Source organism: Cryptomeria japonica, chromosome 5, assembly GCF_030272615.1.
Source record: "Cryptomeria japonica chromosome 5, Sugi_1.0, whole genome shotgun sequence".
Classification (NCBI taxonomy): domain Eukaryota; kingdom Viridiplantae; phylum Streptophyta; class Pinopsida; order Cupressales; family Cupressaceae; genus Cryptomeria; species Cryptomeria japonica.
Genome location: NC_081409.1, coordinates 548,782,136 through 548,796,340, shown reverse-complemented (window position 1 = coordinate 548,796,340; position 14,205 = coordinate 548,782,136). Strand labels below are relative to the sequence as shown.

The following is a 14,205-nucleotide window of genomic DNA, read 5'->3' as shown; positions in this document are numbered from 1 at the left end:
AGGTCTCCTTATTGGCAACAAATGGTTGATGCCATTACCATATGCGGGGCGGGGTTCAAAGCCCCTAGTGAGAGTGATTTGAGAAGACCCATTTTGTCTCAAATGGTGGATGATGTGAAAGAGGATTTAGATGAACAACGCCACATATGGAGCACTAAAGGTTGCACCATCATGACTGATGGTTGGACGGATAGGAGAAGTAGAACTCTCCTTAATTTTCTTGTTTCTTCTGCAGGTGATTGATTAATTTTAGTTTCATATAGTCTTTAATTTTTTATTTTTTATCTAATGGTTTATTGAATGATCATTGACCTAGCTTTATTTTTTTATTTCAGGGGGCACCGTTTTCATCAAGTCCATTGATGCCTCCGCCCATTGCAAGAATGCCACCTACCTATGTGAGCAGATAGAGGAGGTGATTGAAGATGTGGGTGAGGAGAACGTGGTACAAGTGGTGACCGACAATGCAGCAAATTATGTTGTTGCGGGTAAACTTTTGATTACAAACTAATTTTGTTTGCAAATTAATTACTATCTTGTAGTTTGTACCTCCATTAATTAAAATTTACAATGCAACAAATTATGTTGCTGCAGGTAGACTATTGATGGAGAGGCACCCATCTATAGTTTGGACTCCATGTGCTGCTCATTGCATTGATCTCATGTTGGAGGATATTGGAAAAATCTCATGGGTCAAGAGATGTGTAGAAAGGGCAAGAAATGTCTGCAAATTTGTATATAATCATTCATGGGTGTTGGCTCTTATGAGACAATACACAGAGCAGAAGGAGTTAGCTCGTCCAGGAATCACAAGATTTCCCACAAACTTCCTCACATTGCAGTCCATGCTTAGGTCTAAGTCTGCCTTGAGACGTATGATTGTTAGTGAGGAGTGGTCTTCCTCATCCTATGCTACCACCCCTGCAGGGATAGAGATGGCAGACTGCATTTTTGATGAGCAAGGCTTTTGGGTCCCTTGTGATGAGATAGTGAAGGTAATTTTTTTATAAATTCTACAATTTAACTTCATTTTTTATAACTTATTATATGTATTCTCTTATTTGCTCATTTTTCTAAATTACACAATATTTTCAATTTTGCAGTTTGTTAAGCCCTTGGTGGTTTTGTTGCGAGTTGCGGATGGAGATAAGCCCACAATGGGCTATATATATGAGGGCATGGATAGGGCGAAGGAGGCCATCAGATTCGTCTATGGAGCAGATGAGAGCAAGTATGGTCCCATTTGGGAGATCATTGATAGGAGATGGCATCATCAGCTTCATAGGCCCATCCATGCGGCAGCCTATTATCTGAATCCGGCATTCCGTTTTATCCCTTCTTTCAAGGCTGATGTGGAGGTCCTTAATGGGCTATATGCAACCGTGGAGAAGATGTGACCTGCTGGTACTTCTCAAATAGACCTTTTTCGAGAGCTACAGATGTTCTCAGATGCACAAGGGGAGACCTTCTCTCGTCCTGTCGCCAAAGACGGTAGGACAACTATGATGCCAGGTAAAAATAAATTGTTAGGCTTAATTTTAGTTTTATTCAATACTATATTGTAACTTGTTAAATGAGTTCATGAGTGAGACTGATTTTATTTATTTTTCTCATTTCAAACTCAGATCATTGGTGGAACTTTTTTGGCCTAGACACACCAAATATTCAGAAGTTGGCCATTCACATCTTGAGCCAACCATGCAGCGCATCAGGTTGTGAGCGCAATTGGAGTATGTTTGAGCACATACACTCCAAGAGGCCCAATAGATTATCTGTGGAGAAGATGAATGATCTCGTCTTTGTTCACTACAACCTCCGCCTAAGAATGAGAAAGAATGCAATAGTTGACATGTCTCCTATCATTCTAGATGAGGTTGATCTTGAAGCAGAGTGGGCCAATGAGAATCAGACAGCTCCTGGGACTCCTACAGCTGTATTTAGTGATGATGACATTAATTGGATTGACCGGGTAGATATAGAGGCTGAGGCTATAGCCATGGCAGAGGAGGAGCAGAGAGCATGAGCAGAGACACGAAATACTGAGACTCAAAGTGACACAATTGTTCCTGATGTTGGCGAGCATGACACAGCTGTTCCTGATGTTGGTGAGCATGGCATGGTGTCACAGGGAGCGACTATGGCTGCTGAATCATCCAGGACCTACTTTAAACGCCTTCGCAGGGGGCCAGGGCGAGAGGGTTCAGTTGCACGGCCCTATGAGCCATAGGCTTGTACACTCGTAGTTGTATTTAGCATTTACTATTTACATTTGGTATTTGTATGAAACATTTGATGATGATCATATGATGACATGGATTTTTTATTCCATGAGTTTTGTAATATTGTATACATTTGACAATATTTATATATCTATGCTTATTATTTTCTTCAGCTACAATTTGCATTTATGCTTATGTGATTGATGTATACTTGTGTATGTAATCAAATGAGCCGCGTTTGATGATGACTTTGTTTCTTTAAGGTGTATTTAATAAAGGGTGTCTGAAACAAGTTTTAAATCTTTAAAAATCTCTAAATTTCTTGAGTTTTTCACTTTCTCGAATCCAGTCGAGTCTGGAGCCGAGTCTGACGTCGAGTCCCGAGTCCGAGTCCGAGTCAGCCTTGCCGAGTCCGAGCCGAGTCTGAGTCCCGTTTCTTTGGTTTTTCGAGAGCTCAACTGGGTCGTTGTCAGATTTTTCTGGGTGCATCGTTTTCTGTGCCTCAATTTTTGAGCCGTCGGATCTGCATTCTGTTTTCAGATTCTTGGTGGGTTTTTCGAGAGCTTTTTTGGGTTGGTCTCATATTTTTCTAGGTGCCTCGTTTTTCGTGCCTTGATTTTTGTGCCAGCAAATTTGCTTTGGAATTTAAAAACAGTTCACAATTTCTGCTATTTCTGTAGACGTTGGGTTTTTTGCTGTTTTTTTGGCACCATTTATGCTGTTTTAAGTGTGCAAAAAATTTTAATTGTTGGGTTTCTTCCAAACCTCGAAATTCGTGCCTTGGAATTCATGCCAAAATTCTCCTATAGGGTTTCAGTTTTTTCAGCAGTTGTTTCTGTTCTGATTTTTTTTTAAATCAGATTCTTCTGTCTCTTGCTTTCACTTAGTTGACCTCGATCAACCTCGATTTCCGTGATGGCATCATTAACCAACATCATGTTGGAACACAGTCAGAAGTTCAACGGCCACAACTACAACCCCTGGAAACAGCGTATGCTTACCATCTTTGAGTATCGTTGCCTTGATCAGCTTGTTTTGGGCAAGGAATCTCGTCCTACAACAGCCGGTGATGATCAAGACAAACATGATGTGAAGAATCGAGAGGCTGCCATGCTTATCAAACTCTCTGTCACAGATGATCAACTCCCACAGGTGCCTTCAGGTAAAACAGCAAAAGAGATCTAGGATCTTTTGAAGGATCTTCATGAAACGTCCGACAAGAGCCGAGCTTTCTTTCTGAAGAATATGTTGTTTTCTATCATGATGGATGAGAAGTCATCTATCCAGGCACATCTTACGAAGATCAAGGACATCCGTGATCAGTTAGAAGCTATAGGCCAAACCATGGTGGAAGAGGATATGGTAGTGATCATGCTGAAAAGCCTTCCCAGATCCTACGAGCATTTCATTGATACGCTCAATATCTCCTCTACTAGTGTTGATTCGAAGTTTCTTGATCTTTGCAACAAGCTGCTCCAATAAGATCAATGGAAGCAGCAGTTTGGAAGCAGCGCTAGTTCATCCGCTGAACAGGCTTTCACAGCCTCAGCTTCGCATAAGTACAAGGATAAAGCTCTGTCCTTCCAGCAAAAAGGACAAGGTCAAGGTCAACCTCAGCAGTCTTCCAAAAAGAAGAGCTTACAGTGTTCCTACTGTCATATATATGGCCATTTAGTGAAAGATTGCCGGAAATTGATAGCATCCCAGCAATCCAAACAGGGAGGGTCCCAGCAGAAAGCCAATTCTGCCACGCATCTTGATCAGAAGGAATCTACCTTCTATGCGTTCATGGCCCAAACCTCCTCTGATGATGTTCAATCATCAGCCTGGTACATTGACTCTGGAGCCTCTCGACATTTCACACATCATCGGGATTGGTTTATTGAGTGCATGCCTTTCACTGATTCAGTGATCTTTGGTGGAGGTGAAGAGTATACTGTTGTCGGCAAGGGCAACGTTCAGATTTCATCTGGTGGGAGGGATTTAATATTCCTCAATGTATACTTTGTACCTGGTATGAAGCTCAATCTACTGTCAGTCAGTCAGATTATGCAGCATTCACCACAGCTGGATGTCGTCTTCGGGTTGCACAAGTGCAACATTGTTGACAAGGAGACTCGCACTACAGTTGCAGTTGGTATTGAGGATCATGGTCTTTATAGACTTGTTGATTCTACTGATTCTCAGGAGCTCGCCATGGCAGCTAGGAGTACTTCCATCAGCACTCTTTGGCATCAGCGATATGGGCATCTCAATGTCCACTATCTCTCTCAGTTGGTTCGAGAGGATCTAGTCGTAGGATTCCCTGAGATTCAAACTCAGAATCATGGAGTTTGCAGAGCGTGTCAAGCTGGAAAGCAGCATAGGACTCCGTTTTCAGATGGAGACGCTTGGAGAGCATCCAAGGTCTTGCAACTCGTTCATGCAGACATCTGTGGTCCCATGAACACTCCATCAGTCACTGGATGCAGGTATTTTCTATTATTTGTTGATGATTTCAGCAGACGCATGTGGGTTTATTTTCTTAAGCAGAAATCAGAGGTGTTCACCATGTTTCGAATGTTTAAGGCCTTAGTGGAAAAAGAGTCTAGCTGTCAGATAGTCACTCTTCGGTCCGACAATGGAGGGGAATTTTGTTCTACAGAGTTCACCAACTTTTGTGCATCACATGGCATTAAGCATCAGCTTACCACACCTTACACCCCACAGCAAAACAGTGTTGTTGAGCGCAGGAACTGTACAGTCACTGAGATGGCATGGTCTATGTTGGAGCATAGAAATGTTCCAAAACACTTTTGGGCGGAAGCGGTCTTCACTGCAGTCTACCTTCTGAACCGGTCTCCCACAAAGGCCGTTAAGAAGATGACTCCAGAGGAAGCTTGGTCTGGCAGGAAGCCCAAAATCAGTCATTTGAAAGTTTTTGGCTCTACAGCTTATGTTTGGATTCCAGATGCCACGCGCACCAAACTGGATCCAAAGAGTCAGAAATTGATGTTCATCGGCTACAATGACAACCACAAGGCATATCGGCTGGTTGATATAGACACTAATCACCTCATATTCAGTCGAGATGTAGTATTTGATGAAGAAAGAGGGCCTTTTCAGCCTTCCTCTCCTAATTTGAGCACTAAGGATCACCCTCCAAAGGCTGTAAGTATGGGTGTTCGTCTTCCCTTAGCTCCACTTGATGGGAGGGATTTAGTTGACTCTGAAGTTGTGGGGTCTCCCAGGCATGACATTGCACCCCCTGACTTTCCTCAAGATCTTCTCGATCCACATCCAGAGGAGCTTGCTCCAAATATTCCAGGCACTCTTCATCCTGCAGCAGATGTTGGTACTTCTACTCTCCGGCCTAAATGGTGGGCCAAGACCACTGGTGATCTTCATGATGATGAGCTCATTGAGGGTAGATCCGTTAGAGGTAAGAGCCAACAACACATAGTTAATTTTGCTCTTATGGCCAACATTCACAGTATTTATGAGCCTCAAACATATACATAGGCTAAAGGTGTAACTGAATGGGAAAAGGCTATGGCAACGGAGCAACATAGTCTTCTGACAACCAACACTTGGGTATTGTCTGATCTTCCTCCAGGAAAGAAGCCCATTGGCTGCAAATGGGTGTTTAAAGTCAAGTATAATGTTGATGGAAGTCTTGATAAGTACAAGGCTCGTTTGGTGGCAAAAGGGTTTTCACAGAAGGAGGGCATCAACTATGAAGAGACATTTGCTCCCACAACCAAGATGAGTACCATTAGGCTTGTCCTCGCTCTCTCAGCTCAATTTGGATGGAAAGTCCATCAAATGGATGTCAAGAGTGTCTTTCTCAATGGTGATTTGCAGGAAGAAGTCTACATGACGCAGCCTCCAGGTTTCAAGGTTGCCGGTAAGGAACACCAGGTATGTAGACTAGTCAAAGCACTCTATGGCCTCAAACAGGCTCCTCGTGCATGGTACATCAAAATTGATAAGTACTTGATTGATCAAGGCTTTCAGAGGAGTCCTTCAGATCCCAATTTGTATGTCAAACATACTAGTGATGATATTCTATTTCTAGTAGTCTATGTTGATGATCTCATCATTACTGGCAATGCAGCACATCTGATCATGCAGGTCAAACAAAATTTGTGTCAGCATTTTGATATGACAGATTTGGGACTTCTCCATTATTGTCTCGGTGTAGAGATTTGGCAGACTAATAGCCACATATTCATTTCTCAGTCAAAGTATGCCAAGAGCCTACTAGATAAGTTTCGAATGCAAGATTGTAAACTTGCATCTACACCTATGGAGATAGGGCTCAAATTATCAGCCAAATCAGATTCACCTGTAGTGGATGAGTCTTCATTCAGGCAACTAGTAGGAAGCCTCATCTATCTCACCGCCACTAGACCTGACATCAGTTATGTTGTGAGCTATATTTCTCGCTTCATGTCAGCCCCAAAAGTTGAACATTGGGTTGCAGCGAAGCGTGTGCTTAGATATGTAAAGGGCACTCCTGATTTTGGCATTCTGTACAACAGAAGCAAAGATCCTAGGCTGGTTGGTTTTACAGACTCAGATTGGGCAAGTTGTGTTGATGACAGAAAGTCAACTTCTGGGTATGTTTTCAGCTTGGGTACAGGTGCAGTCACATGGACCAGCAAGAAGCAACAGGCAATAGCTCTTTCCTCGACCGAAGCAGAGTATCGGGGAACTGTTAAGGCAGCATGTGAGGCAATTTGGCTACGTACGATGCTTGCAGACATGCAAATGTCTCAACCAGGACCTACTCCCTTGTTTTGTGATAATCAAGGGGTTCTAAAATTAGCCAAAAATCCAGTCTTCCATGAGCCAACAAAGCATGTGGAGCTTCATTGTCATTTCATCCGCCAGCATGTTGAAGATGGATCAGTGATACTGCAGTACATTCCTACAAAAGATCAGACTGCAAATATCCTCACCAAGTCCTTGAGCCCGGCAAAGTTTCTCAAATTTAGAGGGCAACTTGGTGTGATAGATAGCATGACCATTAAGGGAGGGTATTAGAATATTTAATTATATTTTAGTCACCTATATTTAGTTCCTTGTTTAATGGTCATTTAGCTTTTTAGTTAATTAGCTTTTAAGCTTTCTTTAGCATTTAGGTTTTTCTTTTAATTAATTAACTTTTAAGCTTTATTTAGCCTTTAGCTTTTTCTTTTTAGTTAATTAGCTTTTAAGCTTAATTTAGCTTTTAGCTCTTTAATCTTTTACTTTAACGTTATGTTCTAATTATAGAACATCGTCTTGTAACCTCTATATATACGTGTGTATATCGTTCAATGTAATCATCCGATTATTGAATCATTCATTCAATTTATTTTTCAATTTGGAGGTGTTATGACGGAGTTATGGACTTCCTAGTGCTGCTGGTCTGACTTTGGTGATGCTGGTGTGTTATTTCACATTTGATAAGGTGTTCATTTTTGGCTTGTGTTTTCCAATATTCTTGTTGTAGCTTTTTGGAGTACTTTCTTGTATCCATTAGAGATTGGAGTTTTAATGTACTAACAGTATCTTGCAGAGTTTTCTTATTGTAAGACTATATTTGGTAGTACTAAAACAGTCCATTTCATACTACATTATACTTTCTTGTACTACCCACTGCATAAGTGGAAGAGGCTGGCTTCGCCGCCTATCTCTATTTCATTTTGTACTCCAGTCCTCTCACTGAATAAGTGGTTGAGTAATAGCTTGTTATTCCTAGTCCTCCCGCTGAATAAGTGGTTGAGTGATAGCTTTGTTGTTCCTAGTCCTCCCACTGAAAAGTGGTCGAGTGATTGTCATTTACTTAATTTCAGTCTTCTTGGGTTTGTAATTTTCCCCACTGATAGTGGAAGTGGCTGGTTATACCGCCAAGTAGTTGTTAATTTTCAGTATTTCATTATCCACTGAAAAGTGGAAGTGGCTGATCTAACTGCCAACTTTTATTGCTCTCAGTATTTCATCTTGCTAACGCTAATGGGTGAAATTATTGTGTCGAAAATTTGAAAAAAAACCTAAGTGGAGCATTTCAGATTATAACATGTTGATGCAGCGATCTGTATGATGAAAGAAGCAACTTCATAAGGCAGTGTCTATATGGTTAAAGTGGTAGCAATCTTATTAATAAGCAGATTTAAATATAAACTACAGCAATTTAAATAAAAGAAATTAATATGCATTAGAATGTGATAAAGTCTAACTAATGGGCAGCGATAAAATTAAAGAGAAGCATTAGCAAAAGTAATAGTGATCAACAAGCAGCGCTTATGTGAAAATAATGCTTATGAAAGCAAACAAATAAAGATTATCTTGATGTTGATTTTATGATCAGAAATGAATTGAGCAGAAATACAGAAATAAGAAACAATAAGACACAGTCAATACCCTGGGAAAACCCTCCTCCTTGAGGGAGAAAAACCCAGCCAAATAATCTCCTTGTATTGTTATATTGAGAAGGGCAGAAATCTGCTTTACAACTGGCCCAAAGGCTACGCCGATCTGAAGCAATGAAGATAGCACCTCTCCCTAGGTGCAATTTATACAATGAATGAGATATCTCCTTAATATATCGATCTGAAGCAATATGATAATATGCTGAAGATGATCGATCTTCTTGAAGTCACACGAACTTGCCTTGATCAAAAATCGAATGTCTCTTTAATGAATTCGCTTGAGTAAATATATATATGTATGGTGACTATTCGTGAAAGGTCAGCCTTCTTCACATATAAGGCGACTTTACAAAGAGAAAGGAGATGACTTTTGGTGAAGAGTCAGCCTCAATAAAAAAATAAAGAAAATGAATGCTGCCGATTTTATATATATTTTATTATTTGAATTTTTGGGTGGAGATACTCTCCTGCCGCTATACAACAACACTTGAAAGGTACGAATTCAAGGTTCAAATCTTAATATAAGAAAGGTGCAAATAACAAGTAATATGTTTGCTCATTAAAAGAAGATTTAAATTGAAGAGGTATTATTGTGATTTTATACCCTAGGTTTGTTAAACAGATTTATATCCTTTAAATATGCCCTAGATTGTAATCAGATTTGTAGCATTTTAATAAGTCATAATTCAGTAAAATCAGAAATGAAGGAAGTAGATTAGAGACAAACACAAATACCCTGGGAAAACCTCCAAGGAGAAAAAATTTAGCATTAAAGACCCTTAGGTCAGATTATATATTCTCTTGATAGCAAAAGTACAATACTTAGCTCCCTTTACAAATTTGAATCCTTCATGAATGACAGATCTGCACTTCTTCAAGTCTGTACCAAAATTGCCTTTGTCCTCTAGAACTAGTTCGCATAAGTCTGGACAATTTCGCACCCTCAAGAGCAAGTTCGCACTTCTTCAGGCAAAGCTAATTCGCTGAATAATGAATGAGTGATATTGACTTGCAAGGTGTCTTATATTTATATGCATCTTTAACTTTGTTTTATTGCAAGTCGGCCTCCTTTAATTTGGGCGCCAATATTTGTTGTAGAGTGGGGTTTTTAGGATAGGGTTGGGCTTAACCTTGGGGCACGTTACCCTTTAGGATAGGGCCCAGTCCTAAGTGGGTTCGGATGTTGCCTTTAAGGCAATCCGAACTCATACATTATCCTAGTTACAAACAACACTCCCTCTTAACTAGGGAAGAAGAGAATACATAATCTGAACCTTTAGAGTTCCATCTAGCACACAAGCATAGAATGGATCTAGCACACAAGCATTGAATTACATCTTCCACCTAGCACACAAGCATAGGATGGTTCTAGCACACAAGCATAGGATGTGTAATACACAAGTGGGTCTTTACATAATTACAATTATCCATCTAGCACACAAGCATAGATTGGACATAATTCATTCTTGCACACAAGCAAAGAATGATTCAAAGTGCTACAGAAGAGTCACTGAGATTGAAGCTCCCTCTCAATCAGAGTTCCCTTTTCCACAACGCCAAGTCTGTCTCTGAAGTATTCGAACTTCACTCTGGATAAAGGTTTGGTAAGGATGTCCGCAATCTGTTCGTCTGTGCTAATGTACTTTAGATGAATGGCACCTCTTTGCACCATGTCCCGAATGAAATGATAGTGAGTTTCCACATGTTTGGACCGATCATGGAATACGGGATTTACTGACATCTTTATACAGCTTTGATTATCACAATGAATGGTGGTAGGACCACTAGCTTGACCAAATAATCCAACAAGGAGCTTGCGAAGCCACACTGCTTCTCTGGATGCAACAGATGCGGCAATGTACTCAGCTTCTGCAGTGCTTAATGCTACCGAAGATTGCTTTCTACATGTGCAAGAAATCACTACAGAGCCCAAGTTGAAGCAGATACCTGAAGTACTTTTCCTGTCCTTGACACTTCCTACCCAATCTGAATCTATGTAGCCTTCCAAGAGGATTGAGGTATTAAGTGAATACTTCAGCCCATAACCAATCATGCCACGCAGGTATCTTAGAATGTGCTTGGCAACAACCAGGTGAACAAGTTTAAGTAAGCTCATAAACTGACTAAGAGCATTCACAGCATAACAGATATCTGGCCTAGTATTGACTAGGTACATCAGGGAACCAATCAACTGCCTTTACTCAGATGGATCTGCAAAATCAAAGTTAGTTGCAGAAACACTTAACTTCTTTAAGTTAGATTCCATAGGAGTATGCATAGGTTTACAATCTATCATTCTAAATCTTTTCAAAATATCAATAGTATATTTTCCTTGACTTAGAAAAATTTCATTGGATCTTTGCCATACTTCTAACCCTAGGAAGTAATGCATTAGACCTAAGTCCTTCATTTCAAATTCTGAGGCTAATTCCTTCTTACATCTTATGATTAATTTACTTTCACCAGTGAGAAATAAATCATCCACATACAAAACTAAAATAAGCATCTCATCATTATAAACTTTCAAGTAAATGTTAGCATCAGCATCATTCTTGCAAAATCCTAAGCTTAGTAAGTACTTATCAATTCTTTCTTACCAAGCACGAGGAGCCTGTTTGAGCCCATATAAAGCTTTCTTCAACCTGCAAACATGAGAATCTCTTTTATGGATTACATAACCTTCTGGTTGCTCAATGTAGACTTCCTCCTCAATGACACCATTGAGGAAGGTTGTCTTAACGTCCATTTGATGCAGCTCCCAACCTTTGGCTGCAGTAATAGCTATTATAGATCTAATAGAAGTATATCTAGCAACAGGGGCAAAGGTTTCTTCATAATCTATTCCTTCCTTCTGAGAAAAACCACGAGCTACAAACCTAACTTTATATTTTTCAATACTACCATCAGCATTATGTTTAATTTTAAACAACCATTTAGAGGAAACAACAGACTTACCTTTGGGTCTGGGTACAATGTCCCAGACATCATTCTTGATGATAGACCCATACTCTTCATCCATGGCTAATTTCCAAGCATGATGGGACATAGCTTCTTCGACATTGTGAGGTTCAAACTCAATGATATTGCACATCACAGAAATGTAGTTGGCGTGATTTTGGAATCTCTTGCTATTTCTAAAGGTTCCTCTGGGAGCAGCAAATCCTTCAGCATCTTGAATCATGTTTCTAACCCAAAGTGGTCTCTCTTGCAGACCACAATATCCTGAGGTATATCGGTAGAGTGCATAGGTTCTGATGGGTCATTCTGAACTTCCTAATCTGGAAGGTCAGTAGACTCCTCCTATATCTCAGGGTTAGCATCAACTATTGAATCTTGATTTTCAATCACCATATCATTATTGTTGGATAATGAACCTTTAGATCTTTTGAAAGCAATATCTTCTTCAAAAGTTACATCTCTACTTACCTCAACATACCTTTGACCTAGAATGTAGATCCTGAAGGCTTTGGAAGATTCGTTGTATTCCACTAAGATACCTTTCTTTCCAGATGGATCCAACTTGATTCGTTTTTATTTAGGCACATGGGCATACACCGGGCTCTCGAATATCCTTAGGTGACTGATGTCAAGTTTGATTCCTGTAAATGCTTCTTCAGGAGTTACATCCTTTAGGGCGCGATGAGGACATCTATTATGAATATAAACTGTTGTTTTGGATGCTTCCGCCCATAGAAAAGGTTGCAGGTCTTGATCATGGATCATGGCTCTTGCAGCTTCAACAATGGTCTTGTTCTTTCTTTCAACAACTCCATTTTGCTGAGGATTGTAGGGAACGCAGAACTCCCTCTTAATTCCTGCTTTAACACAAAAGTCATAGAAACTACCTGAGGTGTATTCACCTCCATTGTCAGACCTCAAACATTTAATTCTATTTCCTGTAGTATTTTCAACTAAGGCTTTGAATTCTTTAAATCTGTTTAGGACTTCTTCAGACTCTTTGGATTTAAGAAAATAGATCCATGTTTTCCTAGAGAAATCATCTATGAAGATAACATAATATAGGAAGCCGCTAGGAGATGCTACAGACATAGGACCACATAAATCTGAATGAATAAGTTCTAACCTTTCTTTAGCCCTACTATCGCTTTTATGAAAAGGATTCTTTACATTCTTACCCATTGCACAACCTTTACAAGCATCATCATGAGATAAACTGAGTTTAGGCATGCCTTTAACCATTTTACCGAGAGTGGGGAGAGCTTGGAAGTGTAGGTGACCCAATCTTCTATGCCATAGCTCGCATGATTCAGGGGTCTCATGAATGAGGGCTTGAATTGGATTAGCTGCAAGCTTATATAAACTATCACATCTATTTCCAATAATACAAGCAGATTTGAAATTAGATTTCTTAGGCCAAGCGAGTACTTTCCCTTCAAAAAATGTTATTTGCAAACCCTTATCTTCTAAGGCAGAAACGGAAATAAGATTTCTTTTAATACCAGGTACAAAGAGAATATCACATAGTTGTAAGGAAATACCAGAATCTAGTTTTAAAGAGGTAGTGCCAGAACCTTTTACCGAGTATCGAGCATCATCACCGATTACTACATGAAGGTTGGTGTCCTTTTCAATCAGATCTGAGAGATGCTCACGAAATCCTGAGATGTGTCTGGAGGCACCACTGTCAAGTATCCACGTATTGTTGTCCGTGGGAACATTGCTGGATAGAGCAAAGATAAGAAGGTAATCTTCACTTTGTTCGACAACTTCATTTAAGTTGGCTTCCCTTTCCTTTGGGTCATTCTGACAATCTCTGGCATAGTGACCATACTTATCACATCTGAAGCAACGAATGTGAGAGGAATCTCTTGACTTTTTCCTTGGATCATAGGAGGAGGATCTGAAATCTTTGCTTCTCTTTTCTTTCTTTCTTCCAATGTCCACCTTTCCTAGATTTAGCTAAGAGAACATGATTATCTTTGTGAGAGTTCTTGAGTTTTCCTCTTACCTCAATTCGAGATTCCTCTTCGATGCAATCAAATTGAAGACGCTCAAAGTTGGGACGATCGGCTCTTCCACCAATGCTACGAATGAATGGTTCCCATTCATCAGGTAGACCATTTAATGCAATCATAACAAGATCTTTATCCGAGATTTGGCAATCAAGAGTGCTTAGCTTGTCCTTTAGTTCATTGATCTTCATGAAGTAGGCTATGATTGAGTCTTCTTCTTTCATTTTCATGTGAAAAAGCTATTGTCTTAGAGCAAGGGCCCTGCTGAGGTTGTTGACTTCATACATCCCTTCCAAGTGTTTGATCATTTCCCTGGCAAACACAAACTTTGATATGACAATGACAAGATGATTCTTGACAAACTCAATTATGATCCTCCTAGCCTTGAGGGAATCTTTCTTGAACTGTTTCAGCTCTTCAGCATCTTCTGGAGGAGACAGCCTTTCTTCTTCTACAAATTTCAGCAAATCGTTCTCTTCAAGGATCAATAGAATACGGTGTTAATGTTTGTAGCTTCAGTCGAATGATCATTTAGAATACATATAATATATGTTGATTAATAATAATATATTATTATGTTATATTATTATATTATTATTAATCATAGAAAATTTA

At 39.8% G+C, this 14,205-nt stretch overlaps 2 protein-coding genes across 3 annotated transcripts in view; one reads left to right on the top strand and one right to left on the bottom strand.

The window, feature by feature from the left end:
- LOC131063465 (uncharacterized) overlaps positions 1 to 14,205 on the bottom strand; it is a 150,244-nt gene that overhangs the window by 123,669 nt on the left and 12,370 nt on the right. The window lies entirely within an intron of this gene.
- Positions 904 to 1,771, top strand: LOC131063474 (uncharacterized). The gene is made up of 2 exons (XM_057997298.2): positions 904 to 995; positions 1,104 to 1,771. The coding sequence occupies exons 1-2, from the start codon at positions 936 to 938 to the stop codon at positions 1,395 to 1,397; spliced, it is 354 nt and encodes a 117-aa protein (XP_057853281.2). The 5' UTR covers positions 904 to 935; the 3' UTR covers positions 1,398 to 1,771.

Coding starts and splice junctions, on each gene's coding strand:
- LOC131063474 (XM_057997298.2), top strand. CDS start 936: ATGGCAGACTGCATTTTTGATGAGCAAGGCTTTTGGGTCCCTTGTGAT. Junction 996..1,103: donor CTTGTGATGAGATAGTGAAG/GTAATTTTTTTA, acceptor TCAATTTTGCAG/TTTGTTAAGCCCTTGGTGGT.